Source organism: Bos javanicus, chromosome 17, assembly GCF_032452875.1.
Source record: "Bos javanicus breed banteng chromosome 17, ARS-OSU_banteng_1.0, whole genome shotgun sequence".
NCBI classification, from domain to species: Eukaryota; Metazoa; Chordata; class Mammalia; order Artiodactyla; family Bovidae; genus Bos; species Bos javanicus.
In genome coordinates, this window is record NC_083884.1 from 17,435,085 (window position 1) to 17,459,785 (window position 24,701).

A 24,701-nucleotide genomic window follows, 5' to 3' on the forward strand; every position below is an offset into this window, starting at 1 on the left:
GGGGGTCCCGGGGCTGGGGGAGGTGGGAAAGGCTGTCTCCGAGTTCTTTGTTGCCAGTAGCTCTTCAGTAGGAACTGAGGCAGGAGGAGCCCCACAAGTGCAGAAGAGTTAGTCCCTAAATGTCTCCATGGGCTTCACCAGAGGGCACCTTTCTAGCTGATATGGGAGACCCGGGTTTGATCTCTGGATCCGAAAGATTTCCTGGAAGAGGGCATGGCAACCCACTCCAGTATTCTTGCCTGGAGAATCCCATGGACAGAGGAACCTGGTGGGCTACAGTCCATGGGGTTGCAAAGAGTCAGACACGACTGACCGACTAACATACACACACATGCATATGCACGCACACACACAGGAACTGAACTACAGTTCGTTTGCAGAGAGAAAAAACACACACACTCTTCAAAATATACTCATGATACAAAAAGTATCATTACAGCAAAGCTGAAACTGCAGCCCAGCAAAAAGTCATTTTCAGCAAACGTATTTACCAGCTATCACTGTAAGCACTGAGGGCTCCGCAGGAACACAGATGAGACACTAATTATGGAAAGAACTCCCAAGGAGTTCATTCAGAGACTTGTGCTTTGTAATTTCTGGAAGGATCCGTTTTCTCTTCTTTGAGGAACTCAATAGGAACCTCTCTAGGGAGTCTTCATTCCTAAAAACACATTCTCTAAAAATGAGGCCAGAAAAGACGTTCGTTCTTAACTTTTTTTAAGTTTTATGTTTATTATTTTGGGAGCCATAGAGGAAGCATCAGAATATCTACATTCAAAAGTTGTAAATGCCCCCAGACTTGCTCCAACCACAAGCTGAATACAAACACAAGAGTGACTTTTTTTTTTTTTTTTAGGCCACAGCTTGAGGATCTTAGTCCCCCATGCGCATGCTAGGTCATTTCAGTCATGTCCAGCTCTTTGTGACCCTATGGAATATAGACTGCCAGGCTCCTCTGTCCAAGGGATTCTCCAGGCAAGAATACTGGACTGGGTTGCCATGCCCTCCTTCAGGGGATCTTCTCAACCCAGGGATCAAACCCATGTCTCTTGGTTTGGTAGGCGGTTCTTTACCACTAGTACTGCCTTAGTTCCCCAACCAGGGATCAGACCCATGCGCCCTTGCTGTGAAAGTGCAGTCTTAACCACCAGACCACCAGGGAGAACTCTACTCAATGCTCTGTAATGGCCTATATGAGAAAAGAATCTAAAAAAGAGTAGATATGTGTATAACCGTTTCACTTTGCTATATACCTGAAACTAACACAACACTGTTAATCAACTATCCTCCAGTAAAAGTTTAAAGAGAGAGAGTATTTATGACTTTTCCAGAGAACTCAGTTTTGAATCTCTGGGTAAAGGCAACTGAGAGCAAAAGGGAGGCTTGGCATGAACATCCTATTTCTGTTCCAAATGGGCAACTGCATTTTGCTACATTTGCAAAGCTGCAATCTCCAGGTTTTAATGTGACTGCAAAATATGCTGGTGCATCCAGAAATAAACACCTCTAGAGAAAGCATTCCAGCCTTGATTAGAAAGGACAAGACTGAATAGCCACCTCTGCTTTTCTGACTTGCATCAGATAGGCCTGAACTGTCAAAGTAGCTCCCCTTGACTGTGGATAAATATGCCGGCTGGAATGAGCAACGAGAATGATGTCCCTTGGTACCCATAAGATTCCCATTAGCCCTGGAAAGATGACTGCTTTGATTTGTGAGCCTCTTCCATTGTGGCAGACAACAGAATCAGCCAACCGGGTAAGATTTTAGACCTCACTATTCTCTGCCCTTCAGGAAATATTTCAGCCATGGTGAATTACTTCTATACAAAATGAAGCATTTGCAGACAGTGATACTGCTCTCCCCACTCATCTCCATAGCTCAGATTGTGCCAGGTCCACAGAGTCTTGTCCCCGCCTTGTTTCTGAGCCCTCCAGCTCACCAGCTCAATCAAGGCTTCCAGAGAGGAGCAACTGTTCTGAAGAGCAGAGATCTTTGTGATATGCATGTGCTTTCATCAAGTTTCCCAAATGACAACCAGACAATCCACAAGCCACTAGATTTTTTTTATAACAACATTCCTCTGCAATTGAAAGCATTTGCCAACCTAAGAAAGCCCACTCGGGGCCAGACTCCCAGGACTTTTCTGTCCTGTGTCTGGTGCCTTGGCCACGAGTGTGTGGAGGATCTGGAGATGTACAAGCTTCCTGTGAGAGAGTTCATCAGTTTAGACCACAGATACATTGCTGCTGGGAGCACTCAGCCTAGGTATGATACACGCCATTGACTTGGGAGACACTGCCCTCTTAAAATGAAATGGCCCAGCAAGCAGGCAAAATCCTTCCATTGCTTGGAGAGTGTCTCAGATATTCTGAGTTATTGATAGCACCATATCCAGGCTTCCCTGGTGGCACAGACAGTAAAGAATCTCCCTGCACTGCAGGAGACCCAGGTTCGATCCCTGGGTTGGGAAGATCCCCTGGAGGAGGGCATGGCAAACCCACTCCAGCACTCTTGCCTGGAGAATTCCATGGACAGAGGAGCCTCACGGGCTATAGTCCATGGGGTCGCACAGAGTTGGACACGACTGAAGCAACTAAGCAGCAGCACCATCTCCAGTTTGATTAATTTCTCCCAGTGCTATCTCCCTTTCGGTACACACTCCAAAAGTGAGCTAGGAAACAGCTGTTGAGCAGACCTGAATTCTACCAGATATTGACACACTGAGCATGGATTGCAGCAGGGACGTGGCATCCAATGGCAAGAAACATAATTGGCAGGTCAAGCCCCTTTTCAGTGGTGAAACAGCATCAAGTGTAAGTAAGATAACGTTTCTCTCTGCTTTTCAATTCTAAAGCACGTGGCAGAGGGGGGAAGTTCCACCATTCAGAGATTAAGAAGGCAGGGAAGCGCTGAAAATGTCCTTTAGCTGACATAAGAACTGGCTCTTAAAATTCAGAGTCAGGGTTCCACAACTCAAAATATTTTGGAAATGAAATTCAGTGGTTCAGGACCAAAAAAAAAAAAAAGTGTCAGAACATCACTGGAGCTACTTGAAGTCAGATATTATAATGGAAACACCACTAGTCAGAAACAAAAAAGTGGGGCCATAGGCGTGATGTGGCCTCCAGTTAGCTGTGTGACCTCGTGTGAGTCACCTATCCTTTCTGTGCTTTTGTTTTCTCCGTTGTCGAATGAGGCACGTTTACCAGCAGTTGACTCCTAAGACCGGTTCCATAATTCTATGATTAACATTAGACTCCCTCTCTTGATGTCCCTCCAAGTTTTGCCAGGAGAGGCTCAATCAAGACTTTGCATCATCACTTACAAGCCCTTCCTGATCCCTCTCTCCTTCCAGTCCCATCAAGTCATCCTAGCAAGGAGCTCTGTGCTCGGCGCTCTCCCCGCTGCAGCATCCTCTGAAACTTTAGAGGGTCGCTATGAGATGGCAGTTTCTGCCCAGTCTTTTATAGATCACATTTTCTGTATATCTTCCTGTAAAATGAATGGGAGAGAAGACAGACGAGTGTCAGGGACTGGAAGAGCAACATGACTCTAACCTGGATTCCTCTTAGGATCCCCTGGTGCCGTAAACCCTGTACTCAGACCGTCACAGCCTTCTGCTCAAAAAAGACTCTCAAGCAGCACTTACCTGGGCCACTGGGATGCTGGCTATGCCCAGACTCAGACAGTGTTCATTTTCTTTGTTTTTAAAGACAGTTATTAACTGTTACCTTTCATTGAACACAAGCTCTGTGTCCTCTACATAGAATGTCTTATTTGACCGTCATAACAATCTTATGAGAGTGTCATTCCCATTTTATAGATTCCAAAATCATATGCCTATATCAATTGTTTTTCAAATTGTGGGTCATTAAATCAATCTAGTAAGTCTGAACCAGTATTATATATGGGCTTCCCTGGTGGCTCAGACAGTAAAGAATCTGCCTGCAATGCAGGAGACTCGGGTTCCATCCCTGGGTCAGGAAATTCCCTGCAGAAGGGAATGGGTGCCCATTCCAGTATACTTGCCTCGAAAATTCCATGGACAGAGGAGCCTGGCAGGCTACAGTTCATGGGGTCTCAAAGAGTTGGACATGACTGAGCAATTCTCCAAGCTAGGTTTCAGCAATACGTGAACCGTGAACTTCCAGATGTTCGAGCTGCTTTTAGAAAAAGCAGAGGAACCAGAGATCAAGTTGCCAACATCCACTGGATCATGGAAAAAGGAAGAGAGATCCAGAAAAACATCTATTTCTGCTTTATTGACTATGCCAAAGCCTTTGACTGTGTGGATCACAATAAACTGTGGAAAATTCTTCAAGAGATGGGAATACCAGACCACTTGATCTGCCTCTTGAGAAATCTGTATGCAGGTCAGGAAGCAACAGTTAGAACTGGACATGGAACAATAGACTGGTTCCAAATAGGAAAAGGAGTTCGTCAAGGCTGTATATTGTCACCCTGCTTATTTAACTTATATGCAGAGTCCATCATGAGAAACGCTGGGCTGAAAGAAGCATAAGCCGGAATCAAGATTGCCAGGAGAAATATCAATAACCTCAGATATGCAGATGACACCACCCTTATGGCAGAAAGTGAAGAGGAACTAAAAAGCCTCTTGAAAGTAAAAGAGGAGAGTGAAAAAGTTGGCTTAAAGCTCAACATTCAGAAAACTAAGATCATGGCATCTGGTCCCATCAGTTCATGGGAAATAGATGGGGAAACGGTATCAGACTTTATTTTGGGGGCTCCAAAATCACTGCAGATGGTGACTGCAGCCATGAAATTAAAAGACGCTTACTCCTTGGAAGAAAAGTTATGACCAACCTGATAGCACGTTCAAAAGCAGAGACATTACTTTGCCAACAAAGGTCCGTCTAGTCAAGGCTATGGTTTTTCCTGTGGTCATGTATGGATGTGAGAGTTGGACTGTGAAGAAAGCTGAGCACCGAAGAATTGATGCTTTAGAACTGTGGTGTTGGAGAAGACTCTTGAGAGTCCCTTGGACTGCAAGGAGATCCAACCAGTCCATTCTAAAGGAGATCAGTCCTGGGTGTTCATTGGAAGGAATGATGCTGAAGCTGAAACTCCAATACTTTGGCCTCATGCGAAGAGTTGACTCATTGGAAAAGACTCTGATGCTGGGAGGGATTGGGGGCAGAAGGAGAAGGGGACGACAGAGGATGAAATGGCTGGATGGCATCACTGACTCGATGGAGGTGAGTCTGAGTGAACTCTGGGAGTTGGTGATGGACAGGGAGGCCTGGCGTGCTGCGATTCATAGGGTCGCAAAGAGTCAGACACGACTGAGCGACTGAACTGAACTGAACTGAGCAATTAACACACACGTGTATGCACACACACACACACACACACACAGTCTTTAGTGTTGATTTTAGCAATAACAGCTATCGGGATGACATCAGCAAGTAAATGGCAAGTCATATAAACCAAAAGAGTATACAGAGCAACTGTCTTATTTCTGTTTTAATAGTAATGCTAGACAATGGGAAAGCAATATTTAGAAAAAAATCATTTTATTTTTTTCAATAGATAGTGGTTTCAGTGTTTGTCTGTTTATGTATTCATATGTATGCAAATACACAGTTTGCTATTTACTCCCACATCTACACATAGAATTTTTTTTTGCATGTGTATAGTGCTTTCTTTTTTTTTTTTTTACAGTAAATACCACATATGTTGTCTCATTTTCTTTTCTCAGGGAATTAGTTTAAAAAAAAAAGACTTCATTTGGAATGGATATTATCTCCACTTCACAAATGAGGATATTAAGGCACAAGTATCCCATTCAGGGGGCTTCCCTGATATCTCAGTTGGTAAAGAATCCACCTGTAATGCAGGAGACCCTGATTCAATTCCTGGGTCGGGAATATCTGCTGGAGAAGGGATAGGCTACCCACTCCAGTATTCTTGGGCTTCCCTTGTGGCTCAGCTGGTAAAGAATCCACCTGCAATGCAGGAGACTTGGGTTAGATCCTTGGATTGGGAAGATCCCCTGGAGAATGGAAAGGCTACCCACTCCAGTATTCTGGGCTGGCAAATTCCATGGACAGTCCATGGGGTGGCAAAGAGTCATTGTTGCTGAAATTAAGGAAGAAAACCTCTCTCACTGGACTCCATTTCCAGGGTAGTCTATACTATGTATGAATCCATTCATGTATCTGTCCCATAATTTTAAAGGAAACTAGCAATCATCTAAGAATAGCTCCAATCCATCTAAATATTTTATAACTTAACTGTTTTACATGTCACTAAAATATTTAAGCTCCAGATGCTTTATTAAGGATTTAGTTGAACTGTTTAACAAGTTGAATACTAAAAAGTGAATTTCTCTCTTTCTTTGTGCCTCTGAAATTATGATGCAGAAAAGTGTTAATAATTCATGTCCATCCATCCTTAAAGCTGCAAGAATAAAAAATCTTAATATCATCTTCCAGGGATTTGAGACTTGCTCTCTTCTGGCAGAAAGAAAAGGCTTTTTTCAAAAAACATTTATTTATTTTACTGCAGTAGGTCTTAGTTGCAGCATGTGGGGTCTAGTTCCCTGACCAGGGATCAAACCGGGGCCCCCTGCGTTGGGAGCTCGGAGTCCTCAGCCCCTGGACCACCAGGGAAGTCCAAGAAATACCTTAAATTCACTGACTGATCATTCTTCCTACCATCTCAAAGTGTGCTTCACCCAAATATCTTGTTCTGTCTTCCTAACATTCCTGCACAGTAGAAACAGTAACATCTATCCCAGGAAGAAAAACAGAAGGAGAGGGGCTAAATCGAGTTCTGGCCCCAGCCTAATTATTTTTCCAATATTCCACCACGTGGTTTAAGTGGTTCCCTATAAAGAAAGCTCACTTTTTCCATGTTGATAGTATAGAGTTAGAAACTAAATCGAAGCATGCCCACAGGAGAATGATTTTTATTTATTTTTTTGCAGGCTTTTTGATGTGGACCATTTTTTAAAATCTTCACTGAATTTTTACAATATTGTTTCCGTTTTTTGTGTTTCGCTCTTTGGCCAAGAGACCTGTGGGATCTTCGCTCCTTGATCAAGGATAGAACCCACACCCTCTCATTGGAAGGTGAAGTGTTAACTACTAGATGGCCAGGGAAGTCCCGAGAATGATTTTCATTTTTCTAATATTTTTAATATAACTTGTGCTTGTTTATTTGTAGCTGTGTTGGGTCTTCGTTACTTTGCAGGCTTTCTCTCGAATTGTGGCTAGCGGGAACTACTCTCCAGTTGGGATGTGCAGACTCCTCACTGCAGCATCTTCTCTTGCTGCAGAGCATGGCTCTAGGCATGCAGGCTTCGGTAGCTGTGGCACAGAGGCTCAGCAGTTGCAGCTCCCAGGCTCTAGAGCACAGGCTCAGCAGCTGTGGTACACAGGCTTAGCTGCTCCATGGCTTGTGGGATCTTCACAGATCCGGGATCAAACTCGAGTCTCCTGCATTGGCAGATGGACTCTTTACCACAGAGCCAGCAAGGAAGTCCCAGAGAATGATTTTTAAATCAAGGCATCAGCACTGGTCTTCTTGGTAAATGAATCATCTAGAATCAGCTCAAGATTTCTGGCTGTACATGGCAGACTGAGCCCACAGGTTTATCTCTGCTACCCCCCAGAGTCCCACCAAAGCATTCATAAAAGATATAAACCTGCTAGAGCAAAGATTACAACAAATTTTGGAAGACAAATAAGTGGAAACTCACTTAGTGAAGTGGGGAAGGTTGAATTCTTAGTGTCCTCTAAGGGAGAAGCCAGTGAGAAGCTAGGAGTTTTGCAGCTAGCTCAGGGTATAGGGCACCAGATACCCAGAAGGACTGTGGTATGCAGTGATGCTCAAAAGAAAATTAGGTGAAATACTGTGTAAAGAGCATTTATGTCTCCCAGATTGTGTCTCCCATTCTGAGCTGCCTGGTCGTTGCCTCGGACTCTTATTGAAGTCCCTTCCCTAGTCAGCGTGTCCCACCCATCACACTTAATCGTAGTGCCTCATTGCAAATATGAATGGAGGGCAAGGATGGCTCGAGAATTGCAAAAAGTCATGAAATCTAAGAGAGAGAGAGATGTAACAAATGAAAATAAACACCAAGGAAACCAAAATAATTCATATCACAAAATTCTATAAACTATTATTTGTATCCTAGAGATATGGGGTAATATTACATTTATGGAAAAGAAGCAGATGATAGGAATTTTTTTGAGAATGAGAAGGAGATCTTGAAAATTAAAAAATAATTTTAAAACATATATCAGAGTGAAAATTCTCACAGAATAATTGAAAGATGAAATAACATTTGTCTTGTTAAACTATGTTCTTGATATGAAATAAAAATTGGAAAAAAGTTAATTTGATTTAAAAATTAAGTATAAAACTAAGGAAAAACAAAAAGGGTCAGTTGACATGGCATTGAAGAATTCATCCACTTTTTCAACACATGTTTTGAGTTAGCATTCCACCCTGATAATGTCTTTTTACTACAGTGAAGAATCACAGCTTCTTGGCTGGCCTCCTTGGCTTCAGAAAATGTGTTTGGTAGCAAATTTTTAAGAGCATTTCCTTTTAGTATGCTACATGTGTGTTATCTTTTCAAGATTTAAGTGTATAGGTTTATTTTACAAATTAGTGACTTCAGTTTTTACAGTGAAATTATTCTCCAGTGTTCGAGCCAGTAAAGTTTGGATTATCTCTGTTTCTCTCACTCTACTGCCTTCCATAGTCAAATAATCACCAACCATGTTCATTGTGCCTTTTAGATCTCTCTCCATGTCCCATTTTCTTCCTCATGGCTATAATTAGAGACCTTAGCATCTCTAACCTTGGTTTTTGCCGTGGCTGCCGTTTCACTCTCCCTGTTTCTAGTCTTACCATCCTCCAAGTCTGTCTGCATTCCTGCACTGCCTAAATAATCATCTATAGAAATCTTCAAGACATGTTTATCCCCTCTGGGTTAAGATCTCAAGCTGGCTAATCTAAACAAATCATTAAGCATTTGGCTTCTGCATAGCTCTCCATGATTTTTTTTGCCACTCCCAGTGGTGAGCTTTATAGGGAAGCATATGTAAGTGGTTCCAGACTGGCTGCCCCAGCTCTCCTCCCTGTAGGTGCTAAGTCTTGCATATCCTTCAGGCACGTCTAATCTGCTGTATTCTCTGAGATGCCTTCTCTGTTACTCTGAGAAGAATCTAATGATCGTTCTAAAATATCTCCTTTCAAACCATTATCTCTGTTATTATTTCTTCAGGAATCATCTGTTGCCCCACTGAACTTGCAGGTTGCAGAGCTTGGACTCTGGCTTTACACCATCATGTTCTGAAACCCAGCACAAGTTATGGCTACGGTTAGATTCAATAACAGGCTTCCCCGGTGGCTCAGTGGTGAAGAATCTGCTTGCAATGCTGGAAATGCAAGAGACGTGGGTTCAATCACTGGGTCAGGAAGACCCCCTGGAGGAGGGCATGGCAATCCACTCCAGGATTCTTGCCGGGAAAGTCCCATAGACAGAGGAGCCTGGTGGGCTACAGTCCGTGGGGTTGCAAAAGTTGGACATGACTGAAGGGACTAAGCACGCACACAGACTCAATAACATTAGTAGATAAATGAATGGATGTGTTGAATGTTAAAGGAAAGCAACGATAGCAATAGTTTGAACTGGAAGAGTCTATGTTGCAACACATATTGATGTTTGAAAAGAATAGGTATGTGGTCTTCCAAGGACATTCAAAACTGGACCAAGACACCAGCAAATGATTCTGCCTATAGCCTGTTCCTCTAGGATGACACTGGGACCCTAGACCCCTGTGACAGGAGCACAGATGCTAAACTAGTCCCCCATCACAAGGAAGGAGGGAGATTAATGCCTTGTAGAAATGGGTTAATGACTTACTATTAATCATTATTGATATGGGACTACACAGCAGAAACAAGGGATTGAAAGCAGTGGAGAGAGACAAAGTGGCAGAAAATGTGGCAAAAAGAAAATGTGATGGCAAAGACTCTCCTGCCTGACTGTGCCTCCCTTTCTGCAAATGCCCTGAGGATGTCATTCAAACCAAGAGCCCAGGGGCCAGTGTAGCTCAAATGCTCTTCATCTTTTGTTTTGCACCATCAACACCCCTCTTCCTACTTCCTATTAACCCATGATGAGTGATTGCAAGGAGATTAAACCAGTCAGTCCTAAAGGAAATCAACCCTGAATATTCTTTGGAAGGACTGATGCTGAAACTGAAGCTCCAATACTTTGGCCACCTGATGTGAAGAGCTGATGTTTAGGAAAGACTCTGATGCTGGGAAAGACTGAGGGCAGGAGGAGAAGTGGGCAACAGAGGAAGAGATGGTTAGACAGCATCATAGAATCAATGGACATGAGTTTGAGCAAACTCCAGGAGATAGTGAAGGACAGGAGAGCCTGGCGTGGTGCAGTCCATGGGGTCACAAAGAGTCGGATGTGACTTAGCGACTGAACAACAACAACAACGATGGGTGGAGATGAGCCTACCCAGAGTAATATAGACTTGGAGAAATCAGTTATCTTTGGCACTGGGCAGTTCTGGGCCCAAACACTGGCTGGCCTCTGACTAAATAGCTATGGTCAACAAATAACCTCCCCGGGCCTCAATTTCCTCATCTTTAAAACTGACCAGGGAATTTCCTAGAAGTCCAGTGGTTAAGACTTCACTTCTCAATGCAGGGGGTGCAGGTTTGATCCCTGGTCAGGGAACTAAGATCCCACCTGCTACAGTGGCTTGGCCAAAAAAATAATTGTTCAAATAAAATCCACCCTGCAAGTATGTTGTGAGCATGAAATGAATCAGTGTATAGACAGCTGCTGACTCAGTGCCTGGCACTCAATCAATCACAAACATTACCTCTGCCCCCCACCCTCCACATCACCTCCCCACGAGGACACACGTTGGACAGACACATCGCAGGTACCTATTAACACAATAGAAATATCCTTATACCAATATCTGTAAACCACCTTTCTCAGATAGATTCCAAGGCCCAATAGCTCTAGGTTGCCTGTGAAGATGGAAAAAAAATCACCTTGTTCTTCTTCAGTTAACAGAATTACTTTACTTCCTGAGCCAGAACTGCGTGCTCTCTTTTAGTTATTTATCGTTTCCATTAATTGATCACTTGAGGACTACTGAATTATAAACAGCAATCTTTATTACCATGATCTCATATAAAATAATGACTGTCCTTATAATACCATTTACAGAGAAACCTCTCAGGTTATCAGCAACATCACTAGGCAGCCCATCTATCAATCAACAACCCATTAGTGTCATTCCTAGAAAGTCATAATTATGTCTTTCTACGTATGACTTTGTGTTTGGTTATATTCAACAGACAGCAGCCCTCCCACTAATCTTAGAGAGTGTTTTGAGCATACAGACTGACAGAGGAATGATCTGTAGATAAACCGGTAGTTTTATTTTTTTAAATTATACTGGTTTATTTTATTTTCTTAAGTCACATATTTTATAGAACAGATCTAAATCATTCCGATGCCTTAAATAAAAGATAAACTAGTAATTTTAGATTTGCCAAGTCTTGATGTTCTTTTGGGGCTTCCCAGGTGGCACTAGTGGTAAAGAATCCACCTGCCAACGCAGGAGACGCAGGTTCCATCTCTGGGTCGGGAAGATCCTTTGGAGGAGGAAATGGCAACCCGCTCCAGTATTCTTGCTGGAAAATTCCCTGGGCAGAGGAGCCTGGCGGGCTACAGTCCATGGGGCCAAAGTCGGACACAACTGAGCACACACACATACACAATGCCCTTTGTGCATTTGTAAGTGAAATCTCAGGGAATGACTCAGAGCAAAAATTTTGGATGTACCCATTGATATAAGCCTCCAAGTTGTCAGCACTTGGGCCCCACACCATCACCGAGAAAGTCCAGTAGGAGATCTGTTAAAATATAGAAGTATCTTGAACTCATTGGCTTCAGCAGGGGTGGTCCTTGCTGCACTTCCTCCCTTTGGGGGAAAAACTTGCTGAGAAACTTCTGAAGAAAAGAAAATATATTGTGGTTAAGGGATTGAGCCAAACTCTTTCCTCCAGCTCTATCCAAGACACAGCTGGTGATCAATTAGGTGTGGATAAGTTAGGATGCCAGGTCGGTGGGGAACTGTCCTTCCTTCTTCCTCCAGAGGTTTCCGGTGGCGCACACACTGGGGCACCAGGGTGAGAATCAAGCCAGGTTCCATGCACACAGACATATACACACAGGTATACACATGTGCTCACACAGGCGTGCATGCATGCGCACTTCACACACCACCACCACCACTGATCACCGGGTGTTCGCTCATCATCCCAAACCATGAGGAAATAGATCTCTAGAGGTTCCCAGATGTTCTAGGCAGAGGGAGCAAAGCGAAGTCCCATCTGACTCCTCCTGCCTGCAGATGGGCTGGACTTAGCCCTGAGAATTTCTGATCATGTTCAGTGAGTGCATGCATGCTAAGTCGCATTCACTGAACATGATCAGTTCATGGGGGTCTTTGCGACCCCCATGGACTGTAACCCACCAGGCTTCTCCATCCATGGGATTCTCCAGGCAAGAATACGGGCATGGTAGCCATGCCCTCCTCCAGGGGATCTTCCCTACCCAGGGATCTATGCACATCTCATGTCTCCTGTGTTGGCAGGTGGGTTCTTTACCACTTATGCCTCCTGAGAAGCCCTATGTTCAGTGAGTAGCCAACATTTAAATACAGCAAAGCTTTCCATACCGATCTGAATTGGCAACCTGAAAATGTTGGAAGCAACAGCAATCCTGGGTCTCATTCCCTGATGGTGGCAACTGGCTGGATCTGAGTTGCAGCAGCCCCAAGACAGGGCGTGTGCTCTGCAGTTCACCACGCCTCTGAACCCCAAATGTAGGGATTGTCTCAGGGTCAGAATACTTCCTCCATATGCACTGATGTCTCAGGGACAGTCAGTGTTTTGAATTGTCCTATTGGGTCTTCTTAAAGTAATACCTACTGGTAAAATCATGCAGAGCCACTGTGTATGTCACTTAAGCAACCATTACACAGTTAAAACTCACTGCTAACTAATGTTCCCAGCAGGGAGGAGCGATTACTAGATTTGTACTCAAGTGCCATTGAATTTCTTCTTTGTCAAACCAATCATTCTTATTTATCTAAATACTTCTGCCTTAATCAGAGCTGTCAGCACCAGAAAGTATTGGCTGCATTAAACTCCTGCTGTGCAACGAGAACAGTAGAATGAATTTTTTCAGAAAAAATAATGCCAGCATAATACCTCAACTGTTATTTAAATAAGTCGTCAATTAGAAAAATGGATCTGGAAGTCAAACCAAGCAGAAACACAATGGATTCAAAGGCATGTCTTCCCTGTCATGGAGATGAAGAAAATCTATGCAGGAGGATAAATAAGCCCTCACATGTGTGGGCGCATACATGTTATATGTAGAAGCATTCACGTGTAGGCACATGTGTATAGCAGGAACACAGCAACACCTATTTATACACACAATCACATGTGTATACACACGTTCATAACTGCATATTATATGTAGTTTTCGGAGTGCCTCAAACAGTGTTTACACACACCCGTAGTCTCTGTGTTTAGATGGCATACAGGTGGACATAAATACAACCCAAGATCAACAACTTTGCATCCCGGTAGCTAACTACATCTCAGTAGGGGTAATTGGGGTTTCTGGTCATGCCTGTCAATTTGCTCCTCCTAGGAGTGAAACTGTGCTTCCAGTTTAGCTAGTTAGAAAGGGAACAGCTCTCCAAATTTATATTAGGATTTTGTTTCTTTAATAGATCTGTGTGTTAGTCACTCAGTCATGTCCCAACTCTTTGCAATCCCATGGACTGTAGCCCACCAGACTCCTCTGTCCATGGGATTCTCCAGGCAAGAATACTAGAGTGGGTTGCCATTCCCTTCTCCAGGGGATCTTCCTGACCCACGGATCAAACCCAGGCCACCTGCATTGCAGGCAGATTCTTTACCATCTAAGCCATCAGGAAAGACCATAAATAGATCTAAAGGCTCCAATATCTGAACAAAGGAAAGACAGCCCTACAAGTAAGACAGTTCCTAGTTTAAGGTACAGTGATTCCCAGCACCTGTGCCCTATGATAGACTTTACAGCCAGATCACAGCTGTATGTGCTTGTGTCCACACTGAGCGTGTCATCTTCAGCTGGTGAGGCATCGGGGACATGGCCAGATGGCAAAGCTTCTGGGAAGCAGAGGGTGGGCCTTTATGAGACAGCATGGAGAGGTTTTAACATTTCCCATCCCTAATTGACACCTCTGCAGATAATTTAAGTTCTCAGCAGTAGAGCTAAGTCAAGGCCGGCCCTGTCACCTGCTGATTGGGCAACTGGGGGTTAATTGCTTAACTTTTCTGCATCTTTGTTTCTCACCTGTAAAATAGAGTAAGAAAAACATTTACCTCATGGGATTAAGTGTAATGAAAATGCGTTAGAAAAGCACTTGGTGCATTAAGGGTGTTCAAAATGTGTTCTCTGCAAGAGCCTACTGCATAGCACATGGAACTCTGCTTGATGTTATGTGGCAGCCTGGATGGGAGGGAAGTTTGGGGAGAATGGATACGTGTATATGGATGGCTGAGTCCCTTTGCTGTCCACCTGAAGCTATCACAGCATGGTTAGTCGGCTGTACCCCATACAATATGTGTTTAGCCGCTCAGTCGTGTCCGACTCTTTGCAACCCCGTGGACTGTAGTCCTCCAGGTTCCTCTATCCATGAGGATTCTCCAGGCCAGAATACTGAACTGGGTAGCCTTTCCCTTCTCCAGGGGATCTTCCCAACCCCGGGGATCGAACCCCTGTCTCCTGCATTGCAGGCAGATTCTTACCATCTGAGCCACCAGGGAAGCCAATACAAAGTTAAAAAGCAAAAAAACATGTTCGTATTATCTCTCAGAGAAGAGGTAGAAGGAACTCAGACATTATTAAGCATATACTATGTGCCAAGGATCTTGTAGAGAACGTTTTTACATATTTTAGTTAACCTTCACAATTGCTGTCACTCCTTTACATACAAGATACTGAAGTGGAGAGCAGTTGGGAACCTCACCAGAAGTCCTACGTCGAGTAGGTGGAAGGCTGGCATGAGAGCTCTTGTCCTTCTCCACACCCCAGGGTCTCATCTCACACTGGAGCTTCTCAAGTGTGGTCTGAATACCTGCCTAGGCTATAATTACAGTGCAGACCCCAGCTTCCGCTCCAGATCTGCTAAATCACAATTTCCATGGATGAGCTGAGAACGGTCATTCTTACCAAACTTCCCATGTGATTCTTTCTAAAACCAGAGTTTGGAAATGTATGCCTCTACCCCAGAATGCCCAAGGAGGACAGAACCTGGATGACTCACGTTCGTAGCGTTATCCTTGTGTGCTGCTCGGTCGCTAAGTTGGGTCCGACTGTTTTCGACCGTACGAACAGCAGCCTGCTGCACGCCTCTGTCCAGGGATTTTCCCGGCAAGAGTGGCTGGAGTAGGTTGCCTTCTCCAGGGTATCTTACCAACCCAAGAATCGAACTCAGGTCTTCTGCATCTCCTGCATTGCAGGCATATTCTTTACCTGCTGAGCCATCAGGGAAGCCCATCTTATCCTTAGGGCCCATTTAAATGTGGTCTGTATCTATTCCCATAGTAATTGCATTCAGGGGCACTGGAGTTGGAACATTCTCTTCAACCCAACTAAGGTTACCTCCTTCTTTGTTGACTCAGCTTTGTAAATTTTCTGACGGACCACAATAGTGTGGTTTTGTGTGATTGGTCCTTGGGTGGATCCATCCCTCCCCGTCTATCCATGCCTGTGATGAAGACCATCACTGGTCCCTGTGATACTGATCCCAATGCCAAAGGAAACTCCATGGAAAATACAAGTACATTTTTATTCAGCCTGCCTTGCTTATGATCTTGATGGAGGCTTAATCCTGGCAGCCAACATTGCTATATGGGGCAGAGGACACTGTCTTTTTATTGTTATAATTGCTCCTTTGCTCATGAAACACTGCACACCTGATGTATAACCTATGTGCTGATGCAGGCATTCAATTACATTGTGAGCAGAACCAGTAACTCCAGAATCACCTAGGGTAAAAGGAATTGTTTTCTGTAGAGAAGCAGCCTGTAACAATCTGAGATACTAAAGCAAGTCCTTGATCCAACAGAGCAAAAGATGAATTTGGAAAGAATTGCAGTTGATTTTTCTCAAATATGTAATTTTGCTGAGAAAAGAGGTCTTTAGTGTCATCAAATTAACTGCTAAATAGAAAAGGATAAGGCAACAACGTTACATCTTATAGTTCCTTTAGGTTCTTGGCAGCTCAGACCTGCAAAATTGTTCTAATTAGTTGGTAGTGGTTGCACAGCATTGATTTCTACCAAAGATATAGTGTTGAAAATATATTTGAGGAACTTAACGCTTGGACGGAGAAGGCGATGGCACCCCACTCCAGTACTCTTGCCTGGAAAATCCCATGGACCAAGGAGCCTGGCAGGCTACAGTCCATGGGGTTGCCAAGAGTCAGACACGACTGAGCGACAGCACACACACACACACACACACACACAGCACTTGGAAAGAGGTAATAATGGTAGGAACTGTCTTTCTTTGCTTTTATTTTTCTGTCTTGATGACAGTGGCAGTTATGGGATATATAGAATCATGGCTTAATCCTCATAATGTATATAGCTCATTTCTTAGAGTTTTTATCCTCCAAGACAGTTTGATGGGACTTGCTTTTATGGTGATGCATGTCTGTGCTCATCATCTGTCCATCTTCTACCTCCAGGGTTCTCTCGGTGCTTACATGTGTATCCTTCCTCCTAGAAACACCCCGTCTCTAAAATTGCAGCCATAAAAAGGAAAAATGTATTTGCCCCCATACTGGAATTACAGTCAACTTTTTGAGGGAGAATGTTCAAGGAGTCTCAGAAATCTCAACCAGCTCTCACTCTGTTCACACCTCCTGGTCTCTCTCCATGAGTTTTATTTTCCTTAGAGAGAATGGAGGAAAATTGAAGGCAGCCTAGTAGGTTCAGAAACAGAACCAGTAAAGATAAAGTTCTCAAGGACCCTCACTGCTTTTGCCAGATCCCAGGGCTTGCAGATCCCAGAGGTAATCTGCTCTCCCTGGGACATCTCTGGAATTGAAGATGCTTCCGTGGTATCCATGGAGACTTAGCATCAGACGAGTATGTTGCATGTTATTTGTGGATTTACTAATTTTTAACACCATATTTACCATTATTGATAAAGCATCCTACATTGCAGGAGACTTTACAAATAGTCTCAGGCAGCTGGTCTTCTACGACAAAGAAATATAAAATATTTTCAAGGAGGAAAAGCACAGAAAAAAAAAAATGGACATTGAAATGAACATGGTAAGATCTCTCTAGCAATATAGCACCTCCTATTTGTTATCTGGCTGCAGATTCTTTGAAAATGCAAGTTCAAAATGTTCACTGGTCGTGTGCTACTGGAAAACATTGGCAAAATGATAAACACAGTATGGAGCAATCAAAGTTAGGCAGGAGCACTGTCCCAGACAAAATTTGTAAATCAACCATGGAGTAAAAAAAAAAAGAGAGAGAGAGAGAGGGACTGGACATATACTATAAACATCAATAATCATTCCAAAAAGCAGAAGCATGATTCATTTCTTAAAAATTCAGACTCTACATGGGCCATATGTTGGAATGACTTTCAATTATCCAAAATCGCAAATATTAAGAATAACTAGGGAGAAAAGACATTGTAAAATATTCTTAAAATATCTCGAAGACCTCACCAGAGGTTAATCTCAAAGTCTGTTTTATTAATTAAATGAAACCATTTGCCAACGATGGTAGTGATTTAGAATAGTATTTATTAATGCCTATTTTGAGCTTGGATAAAATTGCCCCTTCTCTAAAAAATTTAGATTCTAACAGATGTAAAACAGATGTGTACAAAGTAGAAGTTACTTTGCCAAGTGCTCTTTTTAAAAAATAGGTATCATTTGCCAGATCTGCTAAAGGCTTTGTCTACATAAGGGATTTGTATAGCTTTCGTTAGTTTACAAAAGAGAAGGAGGAATGATCGCTCTTGGGCTGGTGCAGAAAACACTAAGACCTTAACCCCTACGTTAAATTCCAGAAACTCCCATCAGGCTTGTTCAAGGCACTTGGCCTTCAAACACATATTCAAGAATATTAGGCTGGAATACTTCTGCCTCAGATTTTTTCATCCTTCTACTGAAACATTGCTGGGTTTATAGTCATTTTCAATTCTGTGTTTATCGTTGATATGTTTCCCCAGTCACGGTCATCCAACTATAAGTGGTACCTTTCCAATTCACATTTTCAAGCTTAACAAGCTACTGACTTGGTCACACCCCCACCTGGCTTGGCCACACCCACACCTATTCCAGGGACAGAATTCCAGACAGGGGGCCCCTTTTCTCAAGGAGGTGCTGAGAATAATTCTGAAACCATTAAAGAGAAATAAGAAGCCAGAAATAGAAGATAGAAGATACCTACTAAGGTGTGGGACTTGGAAAGAGCAAAAGTAAAATTCCTGGCTCATACATACAAATAAGCCACTTACTGTGAGGTGTAGATCTGGGGTTTTTTGTATTTTTTGTATTTTTATTTTTTTAAATTTTATTGGAGTATAGTTTATTTACAATGGTGTGTTAGTTTCAGGTGTACAGCACAGTGACTCAGTTATGTATGTTGAGGCTTTCCAGGTAGCGCTAGTGGTAAAAAAAACCTACCTGCCAATGCAAGAGATGTAAGAGACAAGGGTTCCATCCCTGGGTTGGGAAGATCTCCCAGAGGAAGCCATGGAAACCCACTCCAGTATTCTTGACTGGAAAATCCCATGGACAGAGGAGCCTGGCAGGCTACAGTCCATAGGATTGTAAAGAGACGCAACTGAAGTGACTTAATACGTACATACATATATTTATTCTTTTTCAGATTTTTTCCAATATAGGTTATTACAGAATATTGAGTAGAGTTCCCTGTGCTATACAGTAGGTCCTTGTTATCTCATTTATATATAGTAGTATGTGTATGTTAATCTCGAGTTTTCCTTAGCCTATTCTATGGGCTCACCTGATGCCTTGGTGTAATGTATTCAACTTCACAATTAAATCAGAAGAATAGGAATCTCCCTCCCCAATGTTTTTAGCCTTTAAAAAACTAATATGATTTCTTCAGATCTTCCCACTCATTTTTTCAGTTCATTTAGTTGATAACCATTGTGTTTCTTTTATTTGGATAGTGTAGGAGATAGAGGTTTGGTAGTGGCTATGCAAAATAAGCTCCAGCCCTCTTAGAGCGAACAGTCTGCTCTAGGTAAGAGAAAATCATCCATGGGTGGAATATCTATTTAAACAGTGACATATGGCAATGCTCTTAATCAGGTATCAGGCATGTTGTGGGTTACAGGTGTTCTTCAGAAAAAAGGGGGATTGCAGTGGGCAACGGTACCCTCCAACCTCTGACCACACCCCTCCCTGATGGGAAGGAATCAGTGGGGACCAGGAGCAGAGTCATCCAGAGCTTCTACTCCACCTGTGAGAGACCACGTTAGGATGCAAATGCCATTGTGGGGAAGGCTGAACTTAGCCACACCCTTCTTTTTACTTGGGTTTTTAGTAGCCAAACCCTTTCATATGTATAATTCAATATGGGTGTACAATTCAGATGCAGTAAACATGGAAGTTTAAAATCTTTGGTTTTTCAAGCAAATAAGTGAAAAGTGCCCAGCACAGAGTCTAGTGAAGTTTAGGCCCTTTCCCCTCCCTCATTGGATCATCTTAAAAAGAGGCATTTTGGTGAAGTGAACTGTAACTACCAGATTTGTTTTGGCTTCCCAGGAAATAAAGATCAGATGAGCAAAGGCAATGAAGATCAGATTAATGAAGTGATTTCAGTAAAGATTCATTGCAGTGTTAATTAGTCGTCTGCCTCTGAATATTGCTACACTGAATACTAGGGGAGGAGCAGGGAGTGATGGGTTTGGGGGGACCTGCCTCAGCTGTCCTTGACCTAGCTGCTGTCGTCACCTTTGTGGTCATCACCACCATCTTCCTCTGCTGTTCGGTCTCCCCAGTTCCCTCACTGCAGAACCCTAGGGTGTCATGGAGCACCATGAACACCTTCAGAACAGGAACTGAAGAGCTGAGTTCAAGTCCCAGGTTCAGCCGTTTCCCAGCTATTTCCTAACAGTGCCGTTACCACCCACACTCCCCCGCTTTGTTGTCCCCTGCCATATGAATGTCTGGTCAGCTTAATGTTCCCCGTATGCCCTCTGCCCTTTTACTTGTCCTTGTTGAACAGCTTTCCTCATTTGTATCACCTTTATTCTCACCCTAAACTCATGCCAAGGGATTCCCATGCATGGCCAAATATTGATTAAAAGTCTGGGTTTTGTTCTAGATACAAAGAGCTAGAAATTGCATCCTGTGAGCCAGAGGAATGGGTTTGGTTGTGATCAGATTTTATGCATGACTGGCCCACTGCTCTTGCAAGAAGGTGAAGATAGAATCCATTAGGTTTTCCAGGAAGGTGTGTAAACACATCCAACTAGGTGAATCTCAGTCATTTATTGCTGCAATACTAACTCAGGCTCTGGGTCAAAACATCAGGCCCCTTTTTCTAACAGTGTGTCTATCAGTTCTTGAGGGCTTAGTATTGTCACCACTTTGAGCCCACCCCCTCCTGCCCCCAAACACCAGGTTGTGACCTGTTCTCAAACCAGCCGAAGGTGAATTATGTAGTATTTATCGGAGGAGGAGGAGGAGGCAGTCTGAGTTCTTCTAAACAAATGACTTGCAGTCTTGACATTTTCTAAACAGGCTTCTCCATGTGTTTTATAGAGAAGTGTGTGGTCAGAAAGGTCAGAAACAACAACTATATTAAAAACCTTAAATCAAGGGGACTTCCTGGTGATCCAGAGACTAAGACTCCATACTCCCAATGCAAGGGGCCTGAGTTCAATCCATGGTCAGGGAACTAGATGCTGCGTACCACAGCTAAGACCCACTGTAGCCAAATTAATAATTATTTTAAAAAAAACCTTAAATCAATTGTGATAGTAAAACAGGTTGATGTAAAATGATGCCTGTTAGGGAGACTCCAGTGCGCTCATGGCAGTGTTGCATCTCTAGTTTAATGCTGAGCTGTTTGGAAAAAAGCCCATCAGGCTCCTCTGTCCATGGAATTCTTCAGGCAAGAACCCTGGAGTGGGTAGCTATTGTCTTCTCCAGGGGATCTTCCTGACCCAGGGATCAAACCCAGGTCTCCTGCATTGCAGACAGATTTTTTACCATCTAAGCCATCAGGGAAACTTGGCTCTTTATCTGCCTATAATTTGCTTAAGCTTTTTTTGAGGACTTGATCTCAACAGTTTCACTATTTAAATTGCTTCATTCTTTAAAAATAAAAATACGTGTCAGAAACTGTGCTCCTGTGTCTGTCCTCCCCTCCCCAGCCCCTTCTAGAGAGATGTGAAGGATCCCCTACTTTGCTGTGTTCTGCAGCTTGACCTTTAAACTAGATCTTGTATTTCCATCAGAGCCTGTTCTCTAGTTTCTTCTGGCTCTTATGTTGGACTATCTTATAACAGAGCGACACTTGTACCAGCAGGAGGGATAAGGCTGTCACATGGCAAATGAGCTCTTTATGAAATGTTGATGCATTAACCTACATCTGATCACACGGAAGAAACAGAGCATTACAGAAACAGTGGGGTAGTGGCCAGAGAAAGAAAGGGCACCCTTTGTCCATCAGGACCTTGGTAGACAAAGAAGGAAGCCAAGAGGCTTAATGGGACAGGAATAAAGCAGGTTCTCAGTACATGTACTAAATACAATAATAGCTGCCTCTTATCTGGCACAGCATGTGCCAGACATTGTGAAGTGAAGCCCTATGTCGGTGTGTTTACACACACACACACACACACATACACACAGAGACCAGATCTTGTTATAGACTACAAAAATATTATTGTCACTATTTCACTGATAAGGAAACTGAGGTTGTTTATTTTCACCCACTTAAGCAAGTACTTTTATGCACAAACATGATATAATCCAGGTATGTTAATGTCATGACACTTCAGCCTGGCATTCAAATCACTCTTCAGTTTTAGCACAGCCTATCTTTCCAACCCCTTTGCTGTATTCAGTGAGACCAGTCAGGAAAGTGGAAAATGCTCTAGGTATTTCAAAATAGGGGAATGCAATACAAGAAATTGATTACAAAAGTGTCAGGAGAAACTGAACGCCAGCCTTTATCTTCCACCATACACAAAATTAACTTGAAATGTGTTATAGATCTCTGCACATGATGCACCAATTTAGTAGAACAAAGGATAAAAATAACAAGGTCATCTCAATTGATTTATAAAAAGCATTTGACAAAACACACAGAAACCAGTTGCTTTTCCATACACTAAGGATGAACAACCTGAAAAGAAAATTAAGGAAACAATCTCATACAGTAGCATCAAAAAGAATACAGTATTTAGGAGTAAACTTAACTAAGGAGATGAAAGACTTGTACACTAAAAACTGGAAAACATTGCTGAAAAAATATCAAAGATGCAAATAAATAGAAAGCCATCCCCTATTTGTGGATTGGGAGACTTAATATTGTTGAACTGTTCATACTAGGCAGAGCAATCTGTGGATTCAATGCAACCTCTATCAAAATCCCAATGCCGTGTTTTACAGAAGTTAAAAAAAATCCTTAAATTTATATGGAATCTCAAAAGACCCTGAACAGCCAAAATGATTCTCTGAGAACAAAGCTAGAGGGCTCACACTTCCTGATTTCAAAGTATCTTACAGAGCTACCATAATCAAAACAGTGTAGAACTGGCATAAAAACATATGGGCCAAGGAAAGCAAAGAAAAAACCCGAAAATATACCCTCACATATATGGTCAAATTCTCTGTGATGAGGATGCCAAGACTACACAGTGGGGAAGGATAATCTTCTCAACAAATGGTGCTGAGAAAACTGGAAATGCATGAGCAAAAGAAAGAAGTTGGACCCTTATCTTGCAAGAATCCTGCAGGATGGTGGTGTCCTGGACATCTGTTGTATGACAATGTGCATGTGGCCGACAGTGTTGTACTGTATACTTGGAAGTTGTTTTGAGAGTGAATTTAATGCACTGTGATTTTTTGCCACACACACACACAAAAGCTTGGCAGTTTCTCTTGTAGTTACATAGACCCACCAGATGGACCCAGCAATGTGCTTCTGGGCGTTTACTCAAGAGAAATGAAAATGCATGCCCTCAAAAAGACTTGCACATAAATGTTCAGAGAAGCTTTGTTTACAGTAGCCAAACAACTGGAAATAATTCAAAGGTTCGTCAGTTTATGAATGGATAAGCAAAATGTGATATATCCATACAGTGAATCGCTATTCAGCAATAAAAAGGTGTGAACTATTGATATATGTGACATCATTAGTGGATTTCACAATGAGTATAATGAGTGAAAGAAACCAGACACAAGAGTGCATACTATAAAATTGCAGGTATGTAAAATTACAGAAAATGTATATTTATCTCGAGCCATGGTTACCCACTAGGGGTGATTTTGTCTCTCAGAGAGCATTTGCCAATGACTGGAGAGTTTTTGATTGTCATAACTGGGGAGGGGGTGGTGCTAATGGCATCAATGGGTAGAGACCAAGAATGCTGTAAAATGTCCTGCAATTCCCAGCACATTCCCATGACAACAAAGAATTCTCCAGCCCCAAGTATCAGTTGTGCCAGTGTTGACAAACCCTGAAAAAGAGTTATAAAAAAGAAAGCATATCAGTACATAATCACAATGGAGTATTACTCAGCCATTAAAAAGAATACATTTGAATCAGTTCTAATGAGGTGGATGAAACTGGAACCTACTATACAGAGTGAAGTAAGCCAGAAAGAAAAACACCAATACAGTATACTAACGCATACATATGGAATTTAGAAAGATGGTAATGATAACCCTATATGCGAGACAGCAAAAGAGACACAGATGTATAGAACAGTCTTTTGGACTCTGAGGGAGAGGGAGAGGGTGGGATGATTTGGGAGAAACGCATTGAAACATGTATAATATCATATAAGAAACTAATCGCCAGTCCGGGTTCGATGCAGGATACAGGGTGCTCAGGGCTGGTGCACTGGGATGACCCAGAGGGATGGTACTGGGAGGGAGGTGGAAGAGGGGTTCAGGATGGGGAGCACGTGTACACCCATGGCAGATTCATGTTAATGTATGGCAAAACCAATACAATATTGTAAAGTAATTAGCCTCCAATTAAAATAAATAAATTTAAATTAAAAAAAAAGCAGATCAGATATAAGCTGAGACCAGAGACAGAGGGAGGAAATGACCATAAAGAGAGAAGACAAAACTCTGGGGGAAATAGAAATCGAATATTTACATCCATCACATCCATCAAAACTCATCAAAATCATGCTTCATTAAAGTAGATTTATCAAAAACAAAACCAGTTTGGAAGACTGGAAGAGCGAGATATCCCGAGATCCTGAGCACACTTCCACTATTCTGATGTTGCCAGAACCGTCTGGCTTCTGCTGGGGAGACCACCAGCTCTGAGTAGGCGGTCAGGATCCTTCGCTCTCTGATTC

General features: G+C 42.7%; 1 protein-coding gene across 5 annotated transcripts in view; it reads left to right on the plus strand.

Moving 5' to 3' along the window:
* Nucleotides 1–24,701, plus strand: part of RNF150 (ring finger protein 150) — a 279,374-nt gene that overhangs the window by 234,181 nt on the left and 20,492 nt on the right. Inside the window, exon 7 of one of the 5 annotated variants that reach the window (XM_061384128.1) lies at nucleotides 1,582–18,423. The exons of the other annotated variants lie outside the window; for them this stretch is intronic. Within the exon in view, the coding sequence (XP_061240112.1) occupies nucleotides 1,582–1,604 (23 nt within the window). The 3' untranslated portion in view covers nucleotides 1,605–18,423. Of the gene's footprint in view, nucleotides 1–1,581; nucleotides 18,424–24,701 lie in introns of those variants that run through there. 5 annotated transcript variants of the gene reach the window in all.